Source organism: Periophthalmus magnuspinnatus, chromosome 6, assembly GCF_009829125.3.
Source record: "Periophthalmus magnuspinnatus isolate fPerMag1 chromosome 6, fPerMag1.2.pri, whole genome shotgun sequence".
Taxonomy (NCBI): Eukaryota; Metazoa; Chordata; class Actinopteri; order Gobiiformes; family Gobiidae; genus Periophthalmus; species Periophthalmus magnuspinnatus.
The window spans coordinates 18,010,351-18,027,769 of record NC_047131.1 but is presented as its reverse complement, the minus strand read 5'-3'; the positions used below and the strand labels follow the sequence as shown (position 1 = coordinate 18,027,769).

Genomic DNA, 17,419 nt, shown 5'->3' with positions numbered 1-17,419 from the left:
ATATCCATTAACTTGTGAGCTAAATTAATGCTATTTAAGGGTGAACACGTAGCAATTTCGTATAACTTCACGTTAGCTTAGTTAGCATAATGTCTGAGGAGAACGCTCAAACTGTGGAGCAAAAGGAAAGCCAAGAACCGGAGATAGAAGAAGGAGAAATTATGGAAGGAAATACCATGGAAAAACCCCAATCACCTGAAGTAGGTTCTTTAGATGATCCACTAGAGGACGACAAACAGCAGCAGCGAGAGGACCCAGAGCACCAAGAGCACCCAGAGGACCCAGAGCACCCAGAGCACCCAGAGCACCCAGAGGACCCTACCACGTGCGCGGCCACGTGCTGTCCATTGAAACAATTCTCAGGTGAAAATCCAATGTGTTTTAATGGCATTTGTGAGAATTCTTCTTATTGACAAATGTATTGTTTTACTCTTAGGCTCTTTCTGTTGTTTTATTCGTCATTTTTTTTAATCAATGTTGTTATGGGACATTTTCTTATGACGTATGATTTTTATGTCTCTATTGTAACGAATCTGTGGAAGCAGCAGTAGTAGACAGAGTGCTATTGTACAGTAGCACAGTCAGTCTATTGTACAAAATTGAGTAATAAAAATCATTAGCCAAATTAAGGGTTTAAGGGCTGTGGACAATATACAAATATAATACATTGCTTACTTTCTTACAAAGATGCAAAATGTTCTGTTTCACATGCATCAGTGGCCATATATCACATTAAGAGGATAGAAGCTAGATTCTGGTCATTTTGGTCACATTTCTTATCTGTAGCCTCCTTTCATACAGGAGTGTGTGACCCCCATTCTGAGAGGGTTATAAAACTGGTGTAATCTCACCTTGTTAGACTCTACTCACTTGACTCGGCTTTAGACTCTGAACACTTTGTTAGACTGTGCTTTGAATTTTGCTGGACACTCCCTTTAAGCCGACTGTATTACTGTAACAGACAATATATATCTACAGAACAATTCCTGTACCTCTGTGCCTGTTCTTCATGCAACAGAATAGAAACCGACAGGGCCATTAAATGTGTTTGTGTGCTAAATGTACGGCGAGTCATGTGCCTTCATACGCTCTCACACTACACTCCTAATGTCCCACGCAGAAAAAATAAAAATAAAATGGAAAGGAAAAAAATACGACCCATTTATTTAGATTGACAGACAGTAATGGAAGAATAATGCCCATGCTCATTTCTCAATAAAATCTTCATTATAGAACTTAAGCAGCCTTTTTCTGACCATTTTTGAGTACAGCATCGTATCTAATCAGATCTGTGCAGTATTTCCTGCACCAAAATGCAGGAAATACTGTCTTATTTTGTTAAAAATCTCCTCACCTGCAAACCAATTCTATCTCTGGGTATATACAAAGTTAACTGAAACTGATTGCCATCTGTTTAACAACCCATTGCTTCTATTGGAAATGTAAGGGTTTTTTATTTGAGTTTTTTTTCCATGTCAGAAGTGGTAGAAGAAGCCGAAACTCAAGCCAATCTTCCTGAAGTGACTGAGCAGACTGAAGAGTCACAATCTAGTGGTGATGATGTTGGAACTTCCACAGCAACAGGTGAGCTACTGAGCAATTGGTATTTCATTATCTATAAATACCATGTTTTAATGTTGTATTTGGCTGCAGTGAAGGTCGTTCTAGTGCCAGAGGGCCATGTGATGACCGTAGCCTTTGCCATTGGACTCAGTATTGGAGAACTAAAGCAGCATCTTGCGTCAGAGCTGAGAGTGCCTCCAGAAGTTCTGCATATCTTTCTTGATGGTAAGTGGAAGGCACAAATGAATGGCATGATGATAGGGTGCAATGTTTTCCTAATTAGTTCTTAGCTTGGTCGAAAAATACACATGGTCAATATTTATAATTCAGTATGCAGTAGTTACCAGTTAATTGCAGTTTGTGATTTAAAAAAAAGTGAAAATAAAAACCTTGAAAATTGCAAGAAGTAGAACTGGGTTATTAACATTTTTTATTTGCCATATTATAACAATGAGCTTTTGCTTTGGCCCTTGTCTACAGATTTCTAAAGGTATTCATTATGGAACTGATGCCCATGTCCAACCAGGAGATTTTTTATTAATATTGTGCAAAATCGTAATCTTAAAAATGTCTATGTTAGTCCTACCTGTCATGTGAAATTTGGTAGTTTAGTCAAGTTCAGTTACCACAAATATTACTGTACGCTTTTCCAGGGCAGGTTGTGGAAGACCAGCAAGCCCTTATGGATCTTGGTGTCCGACCACACGGCTCCACTCGGATGGAGATGAGTTCAGCTGACCCCCACATATACCCTCTGCGCCCGGTCCGCCCTCCAGAGCATGACAATATGCCTGATGTCATCACTGTGAGAGTACAGAGAGGAGACGAGAGCCCTACGTCCTCTTTAAGTAAGCTAACGAAAAGAGCAAAAATATGTTGTTAATTTCTCATGAAACATGTAAATATGGCATAGTTTTGACATTACTAGACATACATATTTACTACCACCCAAAATTCATTTTCAATTTTGCATACAAAAAATAATACACTATAAATAATCTGTGTATCACAAATAATATGTACATATTTTCCATTAGATTGCATGTCTTTGTTGTCTGGGTTGGTACCATCGTCTGTCGGTAAAACAAAATGTATGTTTTTTTTAATACTATTAGATTACATCAAAATCCTCTTCTTTCCTCAGGGTAAAAAACAGACTGATAAACATATTGCTTATTACCATATGCCTTTTGGCAAAATATTTTACCCCTGATGTGACTACACAGAAAAATCAGGCTAATAAACACTTTAATTTTTAGTTCTCTACTTGTAGATGACTTCCAGGAAGTGGTGGTTGAGATCCAGCGTCCCCCGCAGAGGAAACCTTTCTTGGGTGGATACAAGCACCGTCTGACAGGAACTGTGTACCACCATGCCGGCACTCAGACTCATCCCCAGAGAAGGCCAGACCGAGGGGTAGAGGTCTTCAGCCGGGATACTCAGGTATGCCACAGCACACATATCACACAAGTCTATAATTAACAAAAGTACAAATGCCTGAAAGCACATAGGAGGGTTGAAGCCAGAGGAAGATGGTATAGCTAAAGGTCAATATGTCTTAAGAGGGTTGTCAACCTTTTATGTTAGCACCCATCTAAGGCTGAGAATGATAAGGTGTAAATTACTTTTTTGAACTGTGCAGTGAGAAATGGTTAAAACAGCCCTCTTACTTTCCTCTGTCATGGATATTCTATTCATATGTTTCAGCTATGTGCTAGTTTGAGGATGGTTGACCATTCAAAAGATATATTTTGTTTTGAACATTCCAAATAGGAAGTGAGTATGGGCATGCTTCCGGCTCCAATTCATTTTTTATTGTTCTAAACTGTTGCCCCTCTCTTTGTAACAGCTGCTGTTAGGTTCATCATTTGGTCTTAAAATGTCCATATTACTCCGCAGTATCATTTACATTAATAACAGACCGATGAGGCGCCTTCTTTCCCTGAGGTCGCTCCCGCTAGCATTAGCAACAAGTTTGATTGACCACGTTGCTGCTAAACCAATGGTGCGGGCGGGAAGGGGCATTACCTTCAACAGCCTCGCTCCGGACTGGCTCTTTGGTTGCTATTCCATGGTTGGAATTCCAAATATGGAAGACAGCTCCAAATTCGTCCCTATATAGTTTTGAATGGTTAATTGCTACAGCTACAGTTCTAACTTTTCATCATTCTGAAACCCTATATTTAAAGACGGACCAAATGTGGAGCATAGACCAGTGCTCCAGTATGCTTGTGTGGTTTGATCTTATTCAAGCCATGACGCATGACATTCTGGGAACTTGCTGTTTATATTATTATCTGCTGTGTTGAAATATATATTTAATTAGAAACTCATACATACATTTTAGTTATTTATCTTTTCATAAACTTTTATTGCAGTAAACTGGTTAGAGAAGAACAAGATAGTGTGTTTTAAAAAGTTATGAAAAATTATGATTCACTGATTTGTTGTCCCTAGTGTAAACATGTGGATACTTTATGGCCCTCAGGGAAATTTTATTGGAGATCCCTTTTCTATGTCCTAGTTGAGTAGACTGCAGTGTTATTGTACAATACGTCAGAGGAACAATATTTTATTCTTACTTATAAAGTATAAAGTAGTGGGGTTTGTTATAAGTATTTCATAAACCTTATTTATTTATCTGTATTCTCAGATTTGAAGTAAACATCAACAGGGCTATGATATGCCCTCAGCTAATAGCATACAAAATTCAGATGTGATTACATTGCTATTTTGTTTGTACAAGCTTTTCAAATTACAAAATGATCACTGATAACATAAAAGAATATGATTAAATATGTTTTTCCGCAGAGGATTAGATTTCCAAGAACCAAAGGATTTTCTCAGATGCTCAGTTCTGTCTTTTCTAGAGATTTGAACGTGCAATCTTTCCCAGGAGCTGGTTGTTCTAAGTTATCTGATAACCTTGTAGTACATGGAACACACTGGTATTTCTCAGAGTTGATGCTCCGGCTTAGTCCGGCTCAACATCTATATTCCAGTCAAGCGTCTATTAACCAGTTCCTCCTAGTGACAATATTCCACAGCATAGACAAAAACGTGTTAAAGTTGAAGTTGCCTGTTAAGATGAAGATGTTGCCAAGAAACAGGACACATACAATTAAATAACGCTAAAATAAGGTGTGTTATAGGCATGCCACATAGACTTTTAAAATCTTTGTAACAAGTCTCTAAGTCAATTTTTTGTGTGTTTTGAGCTTTAGTTTTGAAAAGGGAACCATCCCATCAGACCATCCCCAAAAATCCGTTTCGGCAGTTTTTTGTATGTCTTTCCCTTGTCTTCACCCCCATTCTGTGCTATGCTGTCCTGTCCTGTCTTTCCTAGTTTAAAGTCTTACAATAGTGTTTAATGTTTATCTCTCTGCCCTCAGCATATTTAACAAACTTAACTTCTTCCTCTTTATTTCCCCTTTATAGCCACCACAAATCACCTGCTAGAGATTAGTCAGTCACATTTAAAGCTTTTTTTTAAAAACCCTAATGCCTTTACAGCCCCGACAGTCTTAATTTTACTTGGTATAAAGAGTAAATATTTGACCCATGGATTACTTCGCAAATAGGGCAGAAGAAGAAAGAAAAAAATCAACTAAATCACAATCTTGCACTACACCATATCAGTTTCATATTAATTCTATTTAACACAACTGGCAAACAGGTCAGCAACCCTAATCATTTATTGCTTTCCTATAAATGAATGATGACCCACAGGGACATGGGGCTGGTTGGTTTGTTGCATACAATTACACAATCACACACACAAACATGCACATACACACACACACACACACACACACACACACACACACACACACATACATGCGGACATATACACAGGTAACTCCTTAATGAGAAATCCACAGCCCTGTGTTACATTGCCCACTGACCTTTCACCTATAGAAGAGACTTTTATTGCCTCATTACAATGACAGCGACACAGTGGAAAGTGATTTTCTTCTACATACATTACAGCTGTGTTACTGTTGTTTTGAATAAAATATTTTCTGCTTAGCCTATTCTTGTCAATCATTGATACACAGTTTCTGTTTGTGGCCACGTTTTGTTTACTGTTGATTATGGCAAGTCCATAATGACACTCAAGCCAGGCTGAAACACAACAATCGGATTAGTTAGTTTCAGTGACGCATGTGAAATCAAGGAGCTCATTGGTCAACTATCATTTTGAACAAGATCAAAATTCTCTCACCTTAGATTAGCAGAGAGCAGCGGTTTCCCTTGATTCTGCAGAAATTTGCGATGTTTTTCAGTCCCCTGTGATATTTTGTTTCCTTTTATTTTTTAATTCCTAAGCTGCCATATGTGCTTTGACATGGACTGACTGATTGGCTAATCTACCTGTCAATCATGCCCATCTGAATTTGGGGAGATTCATTTAGTCACAATAATTCTGATTAATAGTCACAGCCCAACAAAAACTGTCTCAAAACTATATAATACACTTGTGTCGTGTCGTGTTGGATGCCTTCTATATTGTCTTCTATATTGTCTATATTGTTAAAAACGTTTAAATAAATATACTGTATTTGTTGTTGCAAATAGATTTTGCCAAGCAGAAACCTGGTTTATTCTAGGTCAGTTGGTAATCAGCACACCTTGTCTAATGTGGATGCATGCCAAAAGTGAGGGAAAAACTCTTTGTATTTTACGAGGACATTATTCCAGCTTTATAGACAGTAGTCTAAGTAAATAATTTTACTGAGATCTTATCAGTTCCAGCAAGACATAATGTCCTGAAGAGGTAGGTGAAATACTGTCTAGAAGATAGATGCTTTGAAGAAGCAAAATTAGAATAGACACTAAAATAAATGCAAACAAAGTTGTTAATAAATAAAAAGAACAGAATAAGTACTACACTTCTGTGGTTAAAGGAGCATTATGTAACTTCTCTGGTGGAGGGCCTTCCACCTGCTTGTCTCCATGAAGACGTTATTGCTTTACCTGGAATGTTTCACAGTATAGCATTAAACTTTTTTATCTCCATTAAAACAAGCAGGGGGTACCACCAAACCAAGTTACAGGTCAAATCTGTGGAGAGGCGACCATGCGCGCAAGAATGCATTCATAAGAAAACATGCTTTTAAATTGTTTTTCTAGCGTAAACACATTTAATAAGGTAAATGTCAGATTCTAAAAGCAGTGCTTGTTGTTTCAGACAGTGGAAATGAGGGTGCAGTCTCAGCAGTGCCCAGCAGATGTCAGCACACAGATGACGGGGATCGGCTGTTATGTGTCCTGTACAAATGACAAACTCCTGACCCCTGGAGGCTACACCACAGCGACGGAGTACCACGAGCGCAGACTCAAAGCTGTAAGTCATAGAAAAAACTAAAATAAATACTACTACTACTACTGCTACTGCTACTACTACTACTACTACTACTACTACTACTACTACTACTACTACTACTACTACTACAACTAATTAATCATAATAATAATAATAATAATAATTCTACAATAGTTAATCTGTAAACATGCTTACGTGTTCTTTGTGGACCAGTAAAGGGTCTTAAAAGTTCTACTCTTTAATCATTAAAAAATATAGTCATAACTGCAAAGAGCAAAAGGCTGTTTGGTAGCTCATAGCAGTTTCCCTCTCTGGTTACCATAGATACAGGTTGCATAGATAATACTTACAGCTTCTGGTGTTTGATGTTCATTTCTCAAGGTTAACAAAAGCTGTGGAGGTAGTAAATTCTTTATCAGACCTATTATGTAAAATGACTTTTCAAAGCTTTTAACCTTGTTACAGTTATTTCCTTTCATCATTTACCCTCTCGAGGTTGTATTTGGAGGGATTTGAGCAATCATTAATTGCGTATTTTCAAAACGCCATATTTCCGATCAACTCCCATTTTCAATGCCAATCAGTATATAATTCAATTTATTCAATTCAATTTATTTTTGTAAAGTCCTAAATCACAGCAGCTGCCTCTTAGGGTTTAACAGGACCATTGATTTAACCAACAGAAGGTTAGAAAATCAACAGTAAAACAGACATTGGTCAATAACAGACAAGCAGATCAACCAACATTCTTGTAAAACAAGCAAATGGATCACTGTCCCAGAACATCCCCTGTCCTTAGACCCTCCTTCTCAGCAAGGAAAAAATCAAAAAAGCCCAAGCGGAAAAAAATACACCCACTGCTCTCTACTTACTTTGTCCGCCAATTTTATTTTCTTAATTTGTTCTTTGTTGTAATGACATTTGCTGCGATGTCAGCTCCCACTGGGCAGTTTTCTAATGCAGAAGTTCTGGCTTGAGATACAACATTTTAGACAAATATTGCAATTTAAAAAGTGCAAATTATAACATAAGAATCCAGGGGTGTCATAGATTATAGCTATATAGCAGACACAAGAACAATATGTCTTTTTTAATGTGACTGTCCATAAACTCAAATGGATATAACACCCTACCATTGTGTAAAATAAAACTTTTATTGTACAAGTTGTGTTTTTATTGCAAAAAATAATCTTGAAAAACTACATTACACTTTAACCTCGAACAAGACCCTGAGATACTTGAACTCCTCCACTTGAGGCAAGTACACACCACCCACCTGTAAAACAGTCGCTGTATCGGACTGGTAAAGAAGTGGTAAAAAAGGAGCTGAGTCGGAAGGCAAAGCACTCGATTTACCGGTCAAATTACGTTTCTACTCTCGCCTATGGTCATGAGCTTTGGGTAATGACCAAAAGGACAAGATCGCGGATACAAGCGGCTGAAATGGGTTTCCTCCGCAAAGTGGCTTGGCACTCCCTTAGAGATAGGGTGAGGAGCTTGGTCACATGGGAGGAGCTCGGAGTAGAGCCGCTGCTCCATCATGTCAAGAGCATCATGTTCCAGGACACGTTGGCCTGGGAACACCTTTGAGTCCCACTGGAGGAGCTGGGGGATGTGTCTGGGTGATAGAAATCTAGGAGTCCCTGCTTAGTCTGCTGCCCCCGTGACCCGGCCCCTAATAAGCAGAAGAAAATGGATGGATGGGCTTTAACCTTGGAGGCATCAAGGCCCACTTGCTGGGAAAATCTAGCCTTTGCACTTTATTCTTATTTCGAGCTATGGAAAACTATAACATGTTCAGTGAAGGTTATGCATCAATTGAAGAACTGTAGATAACCGACATCTGTTACATTTTACCACATTTTGTTACTGGGGTCTTAGTTGACCAAAATCTGTATTAGTCGACTAATCACTTTGTGAGGATTTATATGGGATAACAACAGAAAGGAAATTTGTGAGTGATAGTTAGATTAAGATTTTATATTTTTTAGTATTTATATGTAGAAAGATTAAACTCCTGATTCTTTATATAAATATATAATTTCCTTTTTTTCCCTTTTTTTCCCCCTGCATAAATAGTTCTTTTTGCATGCACTCCTGGAGTTACAGTTGTAGTCTTGTGAGTGCAGTTTGGGTCAAATACATAGATATATACAGGCTGTCCATAAAGTAAATTACAAAGGCAATTGATAAGATATCTTAATCAGACTTGTTCTATTGTACTCAGTGGTTTCAATTTTTTTTTTTTTTTTTTATATCTCATTTAATATACCTTTATCATTTGACTTGATTGCCTGTATGAGTTGTAATTTGTAAGTGTACAATCGGAAGTTCTTGTGTAGGACCTTGTGCACTGTTGAACGTGGCAGCTCCAACAGTCTGGCAGCAGTACAGATGGACTTTGTAGGAGAATGAGAAAAGGTTTCTCTTGCACGATCAATGTTTTCCTCAGATCTTCTTGGTCGCCCACTTCTCTTTCTATCAAACACTGTCCATGTCTCCATGCACAAATTGACGGCTATGATGGTGGATCTTCCATACTTTGTTCTGTAGATTCATTGAGTCAACGTATCCAATTTTTATCTCAATAAACCATGATACACATTGTGCCTTCTCTTGAGGACTAGCCATTTTTTAGGGGTTCATTCAAAAGGGGGCCTTTTTAATCAACAGGATGCCTGACATACAAAAATGCAACGTGATTAAAAACTTTTAGAACCGCCGAATACAATAGAATCAAATTAATATAACTTATCAATTCCCTTTGTAATTAAATTTTAAAATGGTAAAAAAGACTTCATGGCCACCCTGTGTGATAGTTTTGAGAGCTTTTGCTGTGTCCTCTTTTTGATAAACTAAGCAGACATGTCTCTAGTCCAATAATTTCTTTAGTTGCCTACAGCCCTACAATCTTCATATTGTTGGCGTTTGCACATCTGACAAAGGGACCACCAATGAAATGACAGTTCAGCTAACAAAAGAACATTTACATTATCTGATGTTGATTAAAGTGCAGTGTCCCTTTTCAAATAAATAAATTAGTCAAAAATAAATACTAAAATAATAGCTAAAAGGCACATGTACACTTGATTTTGGTCTAGACTTTTCTTTTAGCCTTAGTCCTGTTCATTCTGCCTGTATAAGACTCTGCATACTCCCATAGGTGATCCGTCTCCAGGCTGCTGCTCGGTGTTGGTTGGCCAAGCAGGCAGTGGGGCGTCTGCGGCAGGACAGAGACAGAAGACTGGCCTGGCTGGAGGCGCAGGAGAGACGGAGAAAAGAAGAGAAAGATGAGCAGCTCAGAGACAGAAGGAGGCGCTGGAAGGACCCCCAGAAGAGAGAGGACTTCAACCTGCTCTACCACGCTCTCGACAGTAAGGGGGGGGGGTGTACGGGTGAGGAGGCTGGGTTGGATAAATAAATGAAATCAAACTTCTAATATTATTAATACAATTGGGTCAAAGTAGTTGTGTAACCAATTCTGGCTCACCTGAAGGACATTCAATACACTGAGAACTAATCCAGATGCAGGGCACATCCATTTATGATCTGTGAAAGTGAAAGTATACAGTTGATGAAAGGGCATATTTTTGTTTAAGCACTATGGAACTTTCTGCTTATCTCCTTTGTGCTTTGCTTGGAATATTCCACAGCATGACATTAAATCTATATTTCATTTATACAATTATAGGTGTTTTTATTGCTGAAAAACACCTTATCATGTATGTACATGCATTTTTACTATGTACATGGTTGCCTCTCCACAGATTTGGTCCATTAGCATAGTCGTCTTGTCTCTATGGATATAGATAAGTTTAATGTGATACTGCAGAGGCTTCCAGTGAAGCAGTAACAATCGAAGGCACACCCTCCACCAAAAAAATACATAATTCCTCTTTAAAGAGCCCCAACTTAGACAATAGAAAAAAATATAATCCTAAAACTCACATTACTATAACCACACTTAGCAACTTAAAATTATATTCAGCTGAATATTTTTACTGGTTTGTCAAACATTATATTTTACTGTAATAACCTATGAATTATAAAAAAATTTGTCCAGAATGGAGGAAGGAGGAGGAGCAGCTGATCAATGCCACTCTGAGAGGAGCCGAGAGGAAGGCTGCACTCTGCTCACTGCTGGACCAAGAACTGGAGTACATCCAAAACATCGGGCATAAACAGATCATCTTTAACAAAGCCAATGCAGACAGGAGCATTGGGATCTTGCTAGACAAGGTCATTGTAACATTTATGCCTGATTCGGTATCATTCTTGTTTCTGATCAAACCAACAGTATTTATCATATTAGAAAAGTCTAATGAAAGCAGGTATGATTATTCACTAATCTTGTGCAGGGCTGGTCAAGATTTGATCAGTCCCAACGTTGGTGTTGTGTGCATGGACTGTATATATACTGTATAAATGGCTCTAATCTTTCAGCTTGATAGTCTTTATCAAAGTACTAACTCATTAAGGAATTTATGACAATCATCCACTACTCCTAGCAGGTTACAGCAGCACCCATGGGTCAAATGTAGGGGACAGATTTTCACACGTGGGTACTAAATGCATATACTCACATTGGATTGCTTTTTAGGTCAAGCAATCCAACTTAACGTATTATAAAAAACTATCACTAACAGAAGTGGTGTGTTTTTGCAGTCTGCAGCCCCTTATCACTGGAGAACAGCGAAAGGAAAGCATATTGAGATGGACACAGTGAACACTATCAGAGCCAGAGAGCTGCGAGACCTGTACAACGACATCAGCACTCCTCCCATCAAACAGAGCGATCGGCTGCAAGTGCTCATGACGCTCAAACATACTGTCAAGGTTAGGATACATTTTCACCAGCTGGTTGTACTTAAAGGTGCACTCCATAACATTTCTGGTGGAGGATATAGTGTTGCCATGTAAAGGTTATTGCATTGTTGCACATCATTGCATTAAAGTTACATGTCAGATGTGTGGAGAGGCGACCCCGCTCATAGTAAGAATGCATGTTTTTCAAGGTATATTTGAACACACAGCATACCTGTGAAAATGTAATGTGACCCACATTTAAGAAGAAAGCATACATCCACCAGAAAAGTTACATACTGCAGCTGTAAATTTACAATAGCTCTAAATGCACAGTTGCCAGGTGTATCAGTATGTATCAGACAAGCAATCCTAGTTTCTGCCTTGGAACTAAATTGTTTTGAAGGTCACTTTTCACTTTTTATTTCAAGACCTTCAAAGATTTTGTTGTAAAGGTTTGAGAATGCAGACAAATTATCATGTGCTCAATAGTTTGATCGCTACTACTTGCTGTGGGACGTTTTTTTGTCATAATGACTTTGAGAAAGTCAGTCATGCAAAAACAACATATTAAATCATTTTGTGTTTAAAGTGGGACTAAAACCCTAAACTCTGCCCACAACCACATTTCAAATAGAGCTGCTAAACTGGGCAATACAAGGGGCAGGGTCCTGGGATATAAGGCACAGTGCAGCCACGTGTTTGTAATCAGACACACCTGGCTGTAATCAGGGCAGTCCTGCGTGATGTCACCCACTACTTGAAATTGCAGGGACCACTGAAGGCAAATTTAGATTTAGGCCTTTTTGATTTACCTAGTGTGCATTAATACGGACAAAAAAGACTAGGAACAGTAAACAATGCTATTAAAACACCATATGCTGTACACAGTTTAGGATTTTGTGTTTTGTTCCACTTTAAATCATTTAGTGTTTAATCTTTTGCATCTGATCAGGAGCACAACTGTCAGCTGACACGGGACCTGGTAGACTTGGTCGACCGAGAGGTGGACCTGATGACGCGCTGTGTCAAGGCCTCAAGTCTGGAGGGGCTGAGGCAAAGGATCAACACACTGCTCCTCCAGTACATCAAAACACCCGCCTTTAACCCCCAAGTGGCCAAACTGCTCAAGGTAAAACAATGGAACTCTGTGCGATTAGAAAAACAACACGGACAAAACAAAATGGCTGCCATGGTGATATCCTTTTATTTTTGTTTGCTCAGAATAGACATGAAAGCCTGGCACAGAGATATTAAGGGCTTTTTGTGTAAGAAAAACTGATGTGGGATTCTGTGAGGGAAAATGTGTTTTAAAACTAACCTTAGGCTTGTTTCAAAGAGTTTAGTCAGTGAAAGTATTCTGTGTTTAAAACTCAAAGATTTTTGGATGTCGTAATTGTATTAATTAAGCAAAGACATAATTAATATTTCAATGTTGTTGACCAAGGGAACCAAAAGAAAGAAATAAAAATAAAATGACTATCATTTTTTTCAATTATATATTATTTATACATTTTTTATATTATAAATAAATGACTGAATGTTACAAAACTGTACACAAAGAGATAGACATAACATATTTAGATCATCATGTTGCCTTTTATTGTTTTGAAAATGCTATATTTGCTGAAAACAATTTAAATGTTTAATTAGTTTAGTTAGCCTAAGTCTTTCCTCCTTCAGAGCGCTGTCACATTACATTAGGTTTGTGAAGTTGTAGTGTATTGTTTTGTATCATGCTCTTGGCGGGAGCATGGGTGACGCAGGCTTGTGGGCTGAACCTTGTACAGGATAATACTGCTAACCAGGGTTCAGATTGTAAGATTACTCGATGGATGACATGCATGGGTTACATATGAAACCACTTCCGGCATGTTTTTGATGATGGATCGTTTTATCATAGTAGAAAGCTCCAAATTTAGCTTTAACCGTAATAGTACATACTTTACACATTGATTTGTAGATATGTTCCCCTTTTTAATAAATATCAAAATCCACATTAAACTACATGTTCCTCTTTGCAGGTTTCTCAGGACGTATCCCAGCTGAAGAACAACATGCTCCTGTGCCGTAGCTGCCATCGTTACTTGCCCACCAGCAGCTTCAGCCCCGCTCTCAGCTCCTTGGAGCGACGCTGTAGGGACTGCGCCCATCTGGACAACATCGCCCGGAACCGCGATGACTTCTCCTGCTACAAACACATCCTCAAGAGACTCAGAGCAGACGAACAGCTGATCTGCAAAGATGCCAAGATTCCTTTTTTAATGCAGGTGATGCAATGATACGAAAACTGTGGTGTTTCCTGGAATAGTCCTACAAGCCATTGGAGGGGGGGGTTCAAAGTTCAATATCAGTTATGTTGCATTACTTAGAAATTACATCCGTTTATTCCAGTAAGTGTGTTATTTTTTTATTTGGTTGTGTAATTTAATAGAGCCAACAGATATTACTCAAAACATTCTGACATGACCCTCGCTATTTTTCATTAGTTCACTAGACAACTTAATTATTCACTGTGATTAGTTTATAAGCAGATGTCTCAGGTTTCAGAGGTCAGGGGAGAGTTTTGCAACAACTAGCATGGTAACAGTGCACTTCCTGGTTTGCAATATTATGTAAACAGCATACAACGGTCTCATTTTTTGACCCTATGAGCTGCTACAGTATGTATGTACTGGGAAGAAACACATTTTACTGTGTTATATGAAAAGACTCAGGTACAGTTTCTTGTTCCTGTTGTGTTTTTACATTAAAAACTGTGGTGTTGCCTGGTGGTGTTTCCTGGTATAGTCCCACAAGCCACTGAAAGTTCAAAGTTTAATATCAATCACATTGGTAGAAATAGCTTTGCATTACTAGATACCCATTAAGTGAGAGTGTAAGTGCTGATAAGTGTGTTCTTTTTATATTTGGTTGTCTAATCTAAAAGATCTAATAGATATTCAAAACATGCTGACATGACCCGTGCCATTTTTTCATTAGTTCACTAAACAACGTAATTATTCTTTCTATCAGTTGTTGCCGTACTTTATTGTTTAGAGCGAAGCACTTCAAAGAGAGTTAATGACCAATAGATTTCACTTCTAGTTTGAAATTAACTAGCTTCATTTTGTTTCCTCTTTACTTTGCTTGTAGACGTCAATTGACAGTTTAAAACATGTCAGTCCTACATATACAAATAGCATATTATATCATATAGCATTTACATGTATCAGATGTACTTTGTCCGTGACTGCGTTGCCGTAGGCCCTGTGTCTGGTTAAGATTAGGCACAAATCTGTAATAGTTAAGGATAGTAAGCACTTTATGCAGCTGCTGTTGTTGTAAATGTGCTTTATTGACATAGGAAAAGGGAGTCAATGGCTTGTCTCCATGGAAATAGATATGTTCAATGCCATATTACTGTATTATAACAAAAACAAGAATAAACCCTTTACTCAAATCATGATTTTTAACATTAACATTTGTTTCTTGTTTCAGGTGGAGGACATTCGCTATCTGATTGAGGTGATCTGGTCTAAGCAGTCAGCTCTGTTAGCCTGCAGTGACCTGTACAACCTGGTGTTAGTGCGCTGGGACCAACTGAAGGACTGGAGCCCCTGGAACTGCATTCTGCTGGCCAAAGAAGAAACACCGGCTCATTCTCAGCTAAGAGACGTTTACAAGGTGTGTATTTGAAGATACTGTACCTAATTTTACTGTCTTAAAAATGTGAAAAACAGATCTAGTTCAGTTTAAAAGGTTTGCAGCAGTCCAAAGTTATTCCTCACTTGGTTTTTGCATTCTGAACATGCTAATTATTCACTGCAATTAGTTTATGCACATGTCTCAACTTTCAGAGGTCAGGACACTATCTTGGTAACAGTGCACTTTCTGGTGTGCAATTTGATGCAGACAGGTCACAACTGTCTCATTTTTTGACCATATGAGCTGCTACAATGTGTTTTTACTGGGGAAAAACTAATTTTATTTTATTACATGAAAACAATCTGGTACAGTTCCTTGAAATTCCCAACAAGGTCCCTGTCTCATCCAGTGCGCTGCAAAAATATGTCAATTAGATATCCTATTTTAATTCAGTGTTAGAGCAGTGAACTCTTTCTCAAATCAAGTCTTTTGTTGCCTTAATGTGCGTTATCTTTTCACTTTCCACACTGGGGCATACTAAATATATAACTGAAATATATAGTTAACTTGACTGTTGAAAAAATCTTCTTTTGTCCTTGACCTTTACCATGAACTAATCTAAGTTATAGATATAAGGGAAAAAAACAAAACCTTGCAGTCAGTCAGAAACTTGCACATACAATAAAGTTGGGCCCACTGGGAACTAAACTGGCTGAAGTATTGAATAAGTATTAGATACGTGGGCTATGGTTGGCACTACAAGCCCCGGATGGTGTTTTAGGAGACAGAGGGGAAGCCAAGCAGGGAGGACTGTGCTGCATGAGTGGAAGTGACTGCACAGTAGATTTAGGAGAGTGAGCCAAAATATATGACTGAACAGTGAGGAGAACTACTGCATTTGTTTTTATGTTTTTGTATTCTTTAACTGCTCTTGTATATTTTGCCAACTCAAATTTAATGGAAGTTGTGATGTTTTCATCATGAAAAAAAAAAACACATTATACAACATAAACTTTTATTCTGTTCCCTCTTTGGTCCACCACTGCAAATCATCCAATTACTAGACTGCAATTATTTGTTTCTATTGTTTTGATGTAGATTTTATTTTCAATATCCTACCCGGTTCAGTATTTCAGGCTTTAGTTGGTCTTCAATAACACTGATATTATATATTTTAATTTCACAATACCCTTAACTCAATGTTGCACCTCATTAAAATGATTATGTATAAGGTTTTTTTTTTATTTATTTTTTTATATGACCTGTCTGTATCAGTGTTTAGAAGATACACATCTTCATATCAAACATTGGTTTTACTGAAAACAATTCAGTAACAATTCAGTAATCAGTTGTGTTAGTTACAAACATATTCAGCATTTGGTGTTTTGGTTTTCAAGACAATTATCCAATCAGAAAACACAATGAGACTCACATGAGTATCTCATGTGCCAATTTCTAGCAGTTTCTAAACTCATTCTGTCTCCTCTGATCCAGGCGTATGAGGCAGAGTTTGTTCGGCGTATTGAGCAGAGGCACATGCTGGCCAGGCAACACTTCAGTCAAATACCCGTCATTGCCGCACATATGGACCCGGAGCCCCACGTTGCCCTCGGCAACCATCTCGTTTCCAAACCCATCGCCACAGCAACAGGCAAACATGCCAGACACACACCGTAACGGCTCTTTAAGAAATGTCCTTTTATATTAATCTCCACCATACCTTCAGTTTACTCCATAATATGAAAATAAATGTCTGAAACCCACTGATTTGTATGTTAAACTATATCTCTTACATGTGAGCTTTTAACCTACTACAGAATCTCTTTACGACTATTTATTTACTATCTGTTAAACAGTTATTGCGTACCTATGATGTACTTAAGAGTAAAGTCATTGAAACTGAAATTACTATTTCAAATTGTAAAGTCAGGTCCTCCATTATAAAGATGAACTGGTAATTGGAAGGGCATCTGGCATAAACTTCTTGGCATCTTGTAAACAATTAATTATCAAATTTGGAATTTGATTAAAGGTACTCAACCAAATTGTTACTGTCTTAAAACTGTGAAAACAGAACTACTTCATTTTAAATAGTTTGAA

At 38.0% G+C, this 17,419-nt stretch overlaps 1 protein-coding gene across 1 annotated transcript; it reads left to right on the top strand.

Annotated features, from left to right (window-relative positions):
* Positions 1–89: 89 nt before the first annotated feature.
* iqub (IQ motif and ubiquitin domain containing) lies at positions 90–17,075 on the top strand. Its single transcript, XM_055222588.1, has 13 exons — positions 90–363; positions 1,480–1,584; positions 1,654–1,788; positions 2,217–2,411; positions 2,837–3,006; positions 6,755–6,910; positions 10,053–10,263; positions 10,953–11,128; positions 11,555–11,725; positions 12,648–12,824; positions 13,717–13,962; positions 15,173–15,358; positions 16,814–17,075. The coding sequence occupies exons 1-13, from the start codon at positions 90–92 to the stop codon at positions 16,994–16,996; spliced, it is 2,385 nt and encodes a 794-aa protein (XP_055078563.1). The 3' UTR covers positions 16,997–17,075.
* Positions 17,076–17,419: the final 344 nt, after the last annotated feature.